The sequence below is a fragment of the Rhinoraja longicauda genome, chromosome 2 (assembly GCF_053455715.1).
Source record: "Rhinoraja longicauda isolate Sanriku21f chromosome 2, sRhiLon1.1, whole genome shotgun sequence".
In the NCBI taxonomy this organism is placed as follows: Eukaryota; Metazoa; Chordata; class Chondrichthyes; order Rajiformes; family Arhynchobatidae; genus Rhinoraja; species Rhinoraja longicauda.
The window spans coordinates 82,974,542-82,987,670 of record NC_135954.1 but is presented as its reverse complement, the minus strand read 5'-3'; the positions used below and the strand labels follow the sequence as shown (position 1 = coordinate 82,987,670).

Here is a 13,129-nt window from a genome sequence, read left to right as displayed (position 1 = left end):
CACTGAGCCTTGCGGTACCCCACTAGTCACTGCCTGCCATTCCGAAAAGGACCCGTTTATTCCTACTCTTTGCTTCCTGTCCGCCAACCAATTTTCTATCCACCTCAACACTGAACCCTCAATACCGTGTGCTTTAAGTTTGTACACCAATCTCCTATGTGGGACCTTGTCGAAGGCCTTCTGAAAGTCCAGATATAACACATCGACTGGTTCTCCCTTATCCACTCTACTAGTTACATCCTCGAAAAATTCTATAAGATTCGTCAGACATGATTTGCCTTTGGTAAATCCATGCTGACTTTGTCCGATGATTTCACCACGTTCCAAATGTGCTAACTGGTCTATAATTCCCCGTTTTCTCTCTCCCTCCCTTTTTAAAAAGTGGGGTTACATTAGCTACCCTCCAGTCCTCAGGAACTACTCCAGAATCTAAAGAGTTTTGAAAAATTATCACTAATGCATCCACTATTTCTGAGGCTACCTCCTTAAGCACTCTGGGATGCAGCCTATCTGGCCCTGGGGATTTATCTGCCTTCAATCCATTTAATTTACCTAACACCACTTCCCGACTGACCTGAATTTCCCTCAGTTCATCCATCTCATTAGACCACCGGTCCCCCGCTATTTCCGGCAGACGGTTTATGTCTTCCTTTGTGAAGACAGAACCAAAGTATTTGTTCAATTGGTCTGCCATCTCCTTGTACCCTATGATCAATTCACCTGTTTCCGACTGCAAGGGACCTACATTTGCCTTAACTAATCTTTTTCTCTTGACATATCTGTAAAAGCTTTTGCAGTCTGTTTTTATGTTCCTTGCCAGTTTTCCCTCATAATCTATTTTCCCTTTCCTAATTAAGCCCTTTGTCCTCCTCTGCTGGACTCTGAATTTCTCCCAGTCCTCTGGTATGCTACTTTTTCTGGCTAATCTGTATGCTTCATCTTTTGTTTTAATACTATCCTTGATTTCCCTTGTTAGCCACGGATGCACTACCTTTCCTGGTTTGTTCTTTTGCCAAACTGGGATGAACACTTGTTGTAGTTCATCCATGCGACCTTTAAATGCCTTCCATTGCATGTCCACCGTCAACCCTTTCAGCATCAATCGCCAGTCTATCTTGGACAATTCACGCCTCATACCCTCAAAGTTACCTTTCTTTAAGTTCAGAACACTTGTTTCTGTATCGACTTTGTCACTCTCCATCCTAATGAAGAACTCTACCATATTATGATCACTCTTGCCCAAGGGGCCTCGCACAACAAGACTACTAACTAACCCTTCCTCATTACTCAATACCCAGTCTAGAATGGCCTGTTCTCTCGTTGGTTCCTCGACATGTTGGTTTAGAAAACCATCTCTCAAACATTCCAAGAAATCCTCTTCCTCAGCACCCCTGCCAGTTTGGTTCACCCAATCTATATGTAGATTGAAGTCACCCATTATAACTGCTGCACCTTTAGTACATGCATTTCTAATTTCCTGCTTGATGCCATCCACAACCTCACTACTGCTGTTAGGTGGCCTGTACACAACTCCCACCAGCGTTTTCTGCCCCTTAGTGTTTCGTAGCTCTACCCATATCGATTCCACTTCCTCCAAGCTAATGTCCTTCCTTTCCACTGCTTTAATCTCCTCTCTAACCAGTAACGCTACCCCACCTCCTTTTCCTTTCTGTCTATCCCGCCTGAATATAGAATATCCCTGGATGTTGAGCTCCCAGCCTTGGTCACCCTGGAGCCATGTCTCCGTAATCCCAACTATATCATAATCATTAATAACTATCTCCACATTTAATTCATCCACCTTATTACGTATACTCCTTGCATTGAGACACAAAGCCTTCAGGCTTGTTTTTACCACTCTCTTACCCCTTATACAATTATGTTGAAAAGTGGCCCTTTTTGATTTTTGCCCTGGATTTGTCTGCCTGCCACTTTTACTTTTCACCTTGCTACCTGTTGCTTCTACCCTCATTTTACACCCCTCTGTCTCTCTGCTCCTGCTCCCATCCCCCTGCCACATTAGTTTAAATCCTCCCCGACAGCACTAGCAAACACTCCCCCTAGGACATTGGTTCCATTCCAGCTCAGGTGCAGACCGTCCTGTTTGTACTGGTCCCACCTCTCCCAGAACTGGTTCCAATGTCCTAAAAATTTGAATCCCTCCCCCTTGCACCATTTTTCAAGCCACGTATTCATCTGAAATATCCTCCTATTCCTACTCTGACTAGCACGTGGCACTGGTAGTAATCCAGAGATTATTACCTTTGAGGTCCTACTTTTTAGTTTATCTCCTAGCTCTCTAAATTCACCTTGTAGGGCCTCATCCCGTTTTTTACCTAAATCGTTGGTGCCAACGTGCACCACGACAACTGGCTGCTCACCCTCCCCCTTCAGAATGTCCTGCAGCCGCTCAGAGATATCCCTGACCCTTGCACCAGGGAGGCAACATACTATCCTGGAGTCTCGTTTGCGGCCGCAGAAACGCCTATCTATTCCCCTTACAATTGAATCCCCTATCACTATAGCCCTTCCACTCTTTTTCCTCCCCTCTTTTGCCGCAGAGCCACCCACGGTACCATGAACTTGGCTGCTGCTGCCTTCCCCTGATGAGCCATCTCCCCCAACAGTATCCAAAATGGCATATCTGTTTAGGAGGGAGATGACCGCAGGGGACTCCAGCACTACCTGCCTACTGCTACGCTGGCTAGTGGCCACCCGTTTCCTTTCTGTCCGCTTATCTTTTACTTGTGGTGTGGCCAACTCGCTATACGTGCTATCCACAACCTTCTCAGCATCGTGGATGCTCCAGAATGAGTCCAACCGCAGCTCCAACCGTTCAATGCGGTTTGCCAGGAGCTGCAGCTGGACACACTTCCTGCACACGTAGTCATCAGGGACACCGACAATATCCCTGATCTCCCACATGTTGCAGGATGAGCATTCCACGGGGCCGATCTCATCTGACATGTCTTACCCCCAAATTAAATCAAATCCCTCTTAATCCTTTAAACTGTACCTTTACTAAAAAGCACTGAACCCTTAACTCACTGAACCCTTAACTTACTGAACCCTTAACTCACTGAACCCTTAACTTACTGAACCCTTAACTCACTGAACCCTTAACTTACTGAACCCTTAACTCACTGAACCCTTAACTCACTGAACCCTTAACTCACTGAACCCTTAACTCACTGAACCCTTAACTAAAAGTACGAACAAAAAGCAGAATTACAACCCCGGGGTTACGCCCAATCAGCTGCTTCCTCTAGTCCGCTTCCACCAATCAGCGGCTTCCTCCAGAACACTTCTTTTAAAGTGTGTGGGAACGTTTTGGGAGGCACCCAACTCTGCAGACTTGCAAATAAACTATACTTGTTTCTCTAGATTGTCTCGAGCATCGTGATTGTGAGCACTCATATTTGCATCTCACAGCTTGGGGGCTCGTCTGAGATCGCCACTCCGGCCGGCTGACGAGAGTATACGGAAGAAGGGACGGTGCACCCCGCTGAGTTCAGCGGTCTCAGACTCCTTGCTTGCCGTCAGCGGTTTGAGCGAGTGATACCTGAACCAGAGACTCGAGAAACAAGTGGGAGTAGCAGGAAACCACGAGGAGCTTCATCGAGTGATTCTTGTGCACAGGACCCGGGTAAGAAAACTGACTATTAAGTACTACTTGGGCGATTACAGCTAAGATCGGAGGGGAATTCCGATCGGGAAGATAAAAGATCGGAGGGGAATTCCGATCGGGAGGATGGGCAGTGAAAACGGAAAGCCCAAAAGGGGAGGGGAAGGGCGGTGAGCCCAACCCCCGCATTCCGCCTGATAGTCCGTTGGGGCGAATGCTGAGCCATTGGGGGCAGGGAAAAACCCAGGGATTGGAGAAGACAAAAATGATTCAACTCTGTTATTTTGAGTGGCAGAAATACCCGATCAAAGGGAGTTCAGTCTGGTGGCCACGACTGGGCTCCGATGAGGATTGAGTATGGCAGGCATTAAATGTTTGTTAATTCAAAAGCTTCCCCTAATCTGGAGGAAAGTTGTTATGCTTGTAAGGGGAAAGCAAAGAATAAATCCTGAAAGAATCGCAGGAATCACAGGCTTGCCGATGCCTCGGAATAAATATTAAAGGAATATAGTAGAACTATAGAAGATAGAAATAGCGTAGCATAGTGACTATAGAGACAGAACGGAGTGAGAACAAGGACTGCATTTAAACTGACTGACCAAGTGCACTAACATAACATAAGACGAATACAATGAATAAAATAACTGCAGTTGAACTACTAAGTAGGAAGTTCCCCGTATCCAAAGAAGATATTTTTAAAAAAACACTGAGAAATGGAAAAAAAAGGACGAAAAAAATTGGTTACGAAAAGGCCCACGGAATGATATAAATATGATATAAATTTTGATATAAATTTTGATATATTTATATTTTGATATAAACATGTGTGATGAAATGGGAGTGTTAATTAAGAACTATAAGCCTAAGGATAAATCAGAAACCAGAGTAACGAAAAAGGAAAAAGAACTAGATGTACTTAAATTGTTTAGAATAGAAGGAGAAAGGCTGAGGAAAGCATAGCAGGAAAAGAATACCACCCCAAACAAGGGTGAAAGACCTCCAAAACAGCATGAAATTCAGGAGCTTCAGGAAAAAAAAATCAACTCTGTACCCCAGCCTAAGGGACCCTGGGTATCCCCCTCCCTATTCCGGCCAGGACGGAACAAAGCAGTGCCTTTTGGTAAAAGGGAATAGTGGAGATAGAGGGAGAAGTCACAACTTGGAACGATGAGCAAGACATAAAGGAATATAGACAGAGAAGGGGGCAGCGAGAAAAGGAATGGATGAAGCAAGAAGCACGGGAACTGGAAGCAGACATCAAAAGGCTGCAGGACCTCAGGAACAGAAAGATTTATGGGACCCGTCAGGCAGCAAATGAGGAGTATGAGGGAGACAGCAACGCAGAAACACAGGCGAGTAATCAGCAGGCATCAGAGAGAAGACAAAACTGTGAGAATGAAGCAGAATTAGAAAGTGATGGAAAATGAATAGGGGGGTCAGGGGTTCCCGTCCTTGGGGTCGAGGGATTATAGAAGGGAGCCCCTGGTAAATTTAAAAATAGGACCCCAAGGAGAAGATACGGTGTTCATGGTAGATTCAGGAGCGGAGCGATCAAGTGTGACCAAAGTACCAACAGGTACGGAGGCAGGACAAGGGAGAGTAAAAGTTACCGGGGTAGGGGGAAACTGTGATGGTAGCTCCCGAGATAGGAGGAGTGAATGTAAGGTATGGAAACCGGGAGGCGGTAGAGGACCTGATCTTAGTACCCCAGGCTGGCGTAAATTTAATGGGCAGAGATTTACAAATACAATTGGGAATAGGCACAGCACCGGTAGAGGGAAGGATAGTGGTCCAGTTGTATACTCTAAGGAAGGAGGACGAGCAAAGAATTAATGACCAAGTATGGGCCAAGGAAGGAAACCGAGGAGGGTTGCAAATACCCCCTCTACAGATAGCATTAAAGGACGGTGCAGACATAGTACGAGTAAGACAGTACCCCATTTCGACCGAGGGACGAAAAGGCTTACAACCAATCAATGAGAATTTATTGAAGGACAGGGTATTGGAACCATGTATGTCCCCATACAATACTCCGATCCTACCCGTCAGAAAGGCCAACGGAACGTTTAGACTCGTACAGCACTTAAGGGAATTGAACAAGGTAGTCCGAGCCCGACACTCGGTAGTACCTAACCCTTATACCATCATGGGACGGATACCCCCAGGCAACAAATGGTTTAGTGTGGTAGATTTAAAGGACGCTTTCTGGAGTTGTCCGCTGGCAACCGAAAGTAGAGACTTATTCGCCTTTGAGTGGGAGAACCCTAACACCGGGCGGAAACAACAATTCCAGTGGACGGTGCTCCCTCAAGGTTTTACAGAATCACCAAATTTATTCGGCCAGATTTTAGAGCAGGTACTGGAGGATTTCCCAGGTCACGGGGAAACGCAACTATTACAATACGTAGATGACCTTCTCTTGTCAGGAGAGAGAGAGAAGGAGAAATAAGGGACGCCACGATAGTTCTGTTAAACTTCTTGGGGGAGAAAGGGTTAAGGGTGTCCCGTAACAAGCTTCAGTTTGTGCAACAAGAGGTAAAATACCTAGGACACCTGATAAGCGGAGGAAAGAGACGAATAAACCCCGAAAGGATAGCTGGAATCACAGGAGTACCACTCCCGAGGAATAAGAAAGAGATCCGAAAATTCCTGGAATTGATAGGATACTGTAGACTATGGATAGATGATTACGCCCGACAGGTGAAATTCCTGTACGATAGATTGGGAGACGAAAAAGACAAAGTTAAGTGGACCCCTGAATAGGAGGTGGAATTTGGGAAATTAAAGAACAGTCTGATTACCGCTCCCGTGTTGGCCCTTCCCTCGTTAGAACAACCCTTCCACCTGTTCGTAAATTCAGAACAGGGGGTGGCACTAGGGGTACTTACCCAGAAAAGAGGGGGGAACCGACAGCCGGTGGTTTATAGACGGGTCCTCCAGATGTATAGATGGAAAAAGACATAGTGGATACGGTATAGTGAATGGGGAAACTATCGAGGAAATTGAAAGCGGCAGGCTGCCTGGTAGTTGGTCAGCCCAATCTTGTGAATTATACGCATTAATGAGAGCTTTGGAACTATTGGAGGGAAAGGAAAGAACAGTGTATACCGACTCAAAATACGTCTTTGGGGTAGTACACACCTTTGGGAAGATCTGGAAAGAGCGAGGAATGATAACAGCTCGGGGGAAAGAATTAGCGCATGAGCAATTGATAGGACAGACATTGGAGGCCTTGCAGAAACCAGAACGGGTAGCCATAGCACATGTGGCAGGGCATCAGAAGGGTAACGCCCTGGAAGCCCGAGGAAATAGGGCAGCGGATGAGGTGGCAAAGAGAGCAGCCACAGATCAGACGGTAGAAATGATGTCACTGATACCTTTAAGGGAACCCGAGGAAAAGATACCTATCTTTGGTGAAAAAGAGCAGGAACACATGAGAGAAATGGGAGCCCGGCGTACCCCAAATGGGAAATGGTGGACAGCGGATGGAAAGCAGCTATTGAACAAAGAAATTATAAGGGAGTTATTAGGGAGGCTGCACGGGCAAGCCCTCTGTGATACCCTCCTCAGGACCTACGCTTGCCGTGGGATGTATACCATGGCCAAACAAGTCATAGGGGGTTGTGTAATATGTCAGCAAATCAACAAAAAAATCATGAGAGCAGTCCCAGGAGGAGGACAACCATTGGCAATAAGGCGCTTCCAAAGAATACAGATAGACTTCACCTCGGTGTGTCTCGAGAGGGGAGGCACCCAACTCTGCAGACTTGCAAATAAACTATACTTGTTTCTCTAGATTGTCTCGAGCATCGTGATTGTGAGCACTCACATTTGCATCTCACAATATGTGATAGTAGATTTAGTCCGTTCGCCCTATCTAGTCTACGCCACTCAATCATGGCTGATCTATCTCTAACTCCTAACCCCATTCCCCATAACCTCTGACACACTCGTACTAATCAAGAATCGATCTATCTCTGCCTTAAATATATCCACTGACTTTACCTCCACAGCCTTCTGTGGCAAAGAATTCCACAGATTCACCACCCTCTGACTAAAGAATCTTAGGCTGCTGTAGAGAAGGCAATGGAGTACAATTGCTCAATCTATGTAACACAGAAATGTGTTGCACAGAAATCCATTGTAGCATCTTCACTGAAATCTTAACTCTGTTTCTCTTTCCACAGATGCTGCCTGATCTGCTGAGTTTTTCTAGCATTTTCTGCCAGTTCAATAATTTTTAACAAATCAGGCAGATTATCAACATCTGCATGTTTTTTTTTATTCACGACCTCGAAGTAACACAACTGTTTCAAAATAATGTTTGCAAATAAAAACTGTCATCTATGGAACCTTCAAAAATAAATGTGCCATAGATTATGCATTCAAAGGTGATTGACAGAAGTGGTGCAATACTAGGCTTCCCCTGGTTCTGAGACAGAATCTCTGAAATAACATAATCAATACTATGTAAATTCCTGGATGGAGATATAAAGCTTTATACAAACAGCATTTGCTATTGAACAATGTGAAGTCTGAAAGTGAGGGAAATTATTCACTAGGCAAACAATTTATTTGGTTATATTCTGTAAAACCACGAAACAATGACCCTGAAATTATCTTGGTTTGTGATTAGAAAATCAATCCAGTGCATATATGTATTCAGTTTCATGGTCACTATTTTAACAGACATAATTAGTCTTTGATAAAGTAACAGAAATATTACTTTGATGCCTGTGCTTTGCGAGAGTCTCTTTACTCTGGATAATTTAAAGGACAGTGTGTTGTTAACAGAATTGACTATGCCTGCCAGCAGCAGAATGTGATGTGACATCCAAGCCATTTATAAATTGGTGGCAAGGGGAAATGGAGCATCCTTTAATAAAATTTAAAAAACCCTGGAGGGCTTTTTTATTTATACAACTTTAACAATCTGAACTGTCCAAGCAGAACATTTTGCCCGTGCACAAGTTGCATTGTAAGAGCTATCTCTTTAAAAACATATATATCATGGAATAATACACTTGTAACAGACCATTCGGCCTGCTGAGACCACATTGACTATCAACTACCATTTACAGTAATCCTAAAATTTCTTAAATTGCCCGCATTCTCATCAACCTTAGCAAAATTCTGCCACTCACCTGCACACAGCCGTTAATTCACACGTCTTTGGATGTGGAAGGATGCCTGAACATCCAGAGGAAGCCCGTGTAGTTACAGGTAAAATGTGGAAAGACCTAACAGACAGGACCCGAGGTCAGGATGCTGTAGCTAGGTCTCTGGGGGTGTGCGGCAGTGACCCTACTAGCAGTGCCACAGTTTCACACATGTCGCAATACAATATCACCCACTTCTGGTAGAAGTCATGCCCAATGGAAAATTAATATGAGCATGTACAGGGGTGATTCACTTTGGCATGGATGGCATCATTTGTGCATGGGATGACAATATTAAGACATACCTCAACATTAACACTCTGCCCTGCTGATAGAAATTTCGGGAAAAATATGCAATTTTCAATCTTTGTTTCTAACACAAGTGAAACAAGAAGTAAACCCTAAACTACGAGGCAGGTGAAAGCAGAGAGATGAGGTAACTGTTCTCAATAGAAACAGTGATGTTGCTGTGTGTAGCGCACAATTGTGACTTAGTTCCTGTGTCTCACAGTACATATTATAGACTTTTGGAATCATGCATCGTACCAATATGCTCCAATATCTGACTATGTAATTTAGCTTCTGCTTTGCCATGGTAAATGGGTGCTTATGCCACAGGACTCAATCTGTGAGAATGTTTACATTGAAAATATGCTCCAAAACATACTGAAAATAGATGTCACTCATCCCCTGTATTTCCTTCACCTTCCATCAGCTTTTTATGCTGCTGGAGATGGCTGTGACTTACAAGCAAAACTAAAGCAATTAAGTTCGCTGAAGAATGTTGGCATAATGGACTGCACAGGTCTCATATCGATTACTTTAATACGAGAAATTTCTATAATTTTGTGATGCGAGAGAGAAAATGGAGAGGTAAAAATGGGGAGGGAGTTTGCAACGTAAAATTTGAGAATTCAATGTTCAAACTGTTGGGTTATAAGTAAGGTACAGTTCCTTCACTTTGCATGGAACCTCACCCTGGCAATGGAGGTCCACAACAGAAAGAAGGGTATGGGAAGAGGATCTAAAATGACCAGCAATCGGGAGACCCAGCAGGCCAAGATGGACTAAGCGCATGAGTTCAGCGGAAAAGTTGCCAAATCTACACGTTCTCACCTCCTCCCCCCACCTTTCCCCCTCACTTCCCTGTGTCCCACCTTGGTGTGCACCCATTTCTCCCACTTTCCCCTTCCTTTCCACTTTCCCCTGTCGTCTTCCACCTCTATCTCTCTCTCTGGTTCACATTTCACTACATTTTCTCCTTATCTTACACCCTTTTCTCTTCTTTCTAGCACTAACCTTTGTCCACACATCTGCCAATCAACCCCCTAACCCCCATACCTATATCCACCCATTGCTTTGCAGGTTTTGTCCAAACACTATCTCTTTTCCAGCTTTGTCCCACTGACTCCAATCAGTCTGAACAAGGGTCATGACGGAAATGTTGCCTTTCCATGTCCTCCAGAGATGCTGCCTGTCCTGCTGAGATACTCCAACACTTTGTGTTTGTTTTGTAAACCAGCATCTGCAGTTCCTTGTGCCTTCATTAAACCTCAAAACTGCATACACTGGCCAATATGAATATTTTTCAATGGAGAGAGAGAGTCATAGAGTCATTGAGCCATAGAGCCATAGAGTCATAGAGTTATAGAGTGATACATTGTGGAAACAGGCCCTTCGGCCCAACTCATCCACACCAGCCAACAATGTCCAAGCTACACTAGTCCCACTTGCCTGCGCTTGGTCCATATCCCTCCAGTCCTGTCCTATCCATGTACCTGTCTAACTGTTTCTTAAATGATGGGATAGTCCCAGCCTCAACTACTGCCTCGGGCAGCTTGTTCCATACACCACCACCCTCTGTGTGAAAAAGTTACCCCTCGGATTCCTATTAAATCTTTTCCCCTTCACCTTGAACCTATGTCCTCGATTCCCCTACTGTGGGAAAAAGACTGTGCATCTACGCGATCTATTCCTCTAATGATTTTGTATACCTCTATAAGATCACCCCTCATCCTCTTGCGCTCCATAGAATAGAGACCTAGTCTACTCAACCTCTCCCTATGGCTCACACCCCCTGGTCCTGGCAACATCTTCGTAAAGCTTCTCTGAACCCTTTCAAGGTTGACACTTTTTTTCCTATAACATGGTTCCCAGAACTGAACACAATATTCTAAATGCAGTCGCACCAATCTCTTATACAACTGCAACATGACCATTCTATACTCAATACTCTGACTAATGAAGGCCAAAGTGCCAAAAGCCTTTTTGACCACCTTATCTACCTGCAACTCGACCTTCAAGGAACCATTCACCTGTACTCCTAGATCCCCATGTGCTACAAACTACCCAGAGGCCTACCATTTACTGTGTAGGTTCTGCCCTTGTTCGACGACCCAAAATGCAACACCTCACACTTCTCTGTATTAGATTCCACCAACCATTCTTCTGCCCACCTAGCCAGTCGATCCAGATCCTGCTGCAATTGTTCACAACCATCTTCACCATCTGTAAAACTATTAACATTTGTATCATCAGCAAACTTGCTAATCTTGCCCTGTATGTTTCCATCCAAATCATTGAGAGAGAGAAAAAGAGAGAGAGAGAGAGAGAAAAAGAGAGAGAGAGAGAGAAAAAGAGAGAGAGAGAGAGAGAGAGAGAGAGAGAGAGAGAGAGAGAGAGAGAGAGAGAGAGAGAGAGAGAGAGAGAGAGAGAGAGAGAGAGAGAGAGAGGGAGGGAGAGAGAGAGAGAGAGAGAGAGAGAGAGAGAGAGAGAGAGAGAGAGAGGAGAGAGAGAGAGAGAGAGAGAGAGAGAGAGAGAGAGAGAGAGAGAGAGAGAGAGAGAGAGAGAGAGAGAGAGAGAGAGAGAGAGAGAGAGAGAGAGAGATATGTATATTGATATTTGCAGACTTTAGTCTATTCTTTTTATGATAGTTTTATTTTAGCCGTATTCCAATTTGATGTTCCAAAATAAAGTCTTATTGATTTATTAGTTTATTAAATGACAAGGTTTGTCACTTTGATTCTTCAAGTCAATCAATATTTTTGAGAGAGTTGAGGAACAGAATACATTTCAGGAGAGGGGGTGAGGAGGGACAGAGTAAAGCACAAATATGTGCTATATTGCTTAATAGAATAAAACATTCATAATTATATGTTACAAGTTTCTTGTGTCCTAGAAAACATTCAGTATCTTAATTTTGCCTGATGTGAAGCCACGTCATCAAGAAACGAGAATTGAAAAAAACATTTTGCTTAATTATTTATTTTTTTCACCTTTTTTTCACTAAATTCCTTGAGAGCAATTTTCATTTTATATCTCAAATTTGTGGGTAGAGATTTGTGAATTCAAGGAGGGTGAATTATTGTTATCCGAATGGCTGTAACATGCGCTTGTGATTATATTACATTTGGATTTGATTACTATTCATTCACAAAACTGAGGGGAAAATATCAAATAGTTAACGTAATTGATATAATTAACATTGTTTGGAAAAATGAAGTGGGTTAAGTGGAATGGCTTAGTGGAAATAGGATACTGCAATGAACCGAACTGACATTTAAATCATGTCTGCAGGGAATAAATATGATGGGTCACATTGTAGATCAAACATGGGCCATTACCTTCCTTTTCCTTCAGAGTGTTCAGATAAGATAAGAGGTTTTCATTAGCTTGCACACAGTAAAATTTGCGGGTTTGAATTCCCCCACCGCAGAGTGCCGTTTGATTTCCACGTCTTCTGTCTTGCTGGTTGAGGAGTGAGTCGACACGACATTCGCTCCATTCTGTTGTTCTCCACAAATACCTGCAGCAAGCAGTTCATGAACAATTGAGTAAATATAAAACGATTTCATTTCATGAAGAATCACTTCACTATTCCACACGGACTGCAGCGGTTCAAGAAAGTTTGCCAACAATGTCTCAAGGGTGACCATTCAAGGGCGATAAATTAACGACAACTAAATCTCAAACAGGAATTGAAAACAAGAGAGCGCATTTTTTAAAGAAATTCTTGTGGAGGACTGCTACTGACAAGACTGCCTTTGTTTTACTCGACTTCTGTTGCTCTTAAGTGATAATGGATTCTTCATTGTAAAGCGTGCAATCTAAATCATGTCCCCCACATACAATGGAGGTATTTGATAGTGCACTTCAGAGTAGATAAATGGCATTGTAATTGCAAGTGTTAGTTAAAAGAGGATTTTGGACTGATCTCTGTTTAAAAAGAAATAAGACTTGCAATTATAGCTCAGGATGTCCCATAGTATTTCACAGCCAATGAAGCCCTAATGAAGTGTAGCTACTGCTGTAATGTAGGAAACATGATGTTGATGGGCTTCATTCT

At 43.6% G+C, this 13,129-nt stretch overlaps 1 protein-coding gene across 1 annotated transcript in view; it reads right to left on the bottom strand.

The window, feature by feature from the left end:
• The window catches only part of LOC144606191 (thrombospondin type-1 domain-containing protein 7A-like), a 306,928-nt gene that overhangs the window by 123,009 nt on the left and 170,790 nt on the right, over nt 1–13,129 (bottom strand). Inside the window, exon 4 of the mRNA XM_078422057.1 lies at nt 12,408–12,589. Coding sequence (XP_078278183.1) covers nt 12,408–12,589 — 182 coding nt within the window. The remainder of the gene's footprint in view (nt 1–12,407; nt 12,590–13,129) is intronic.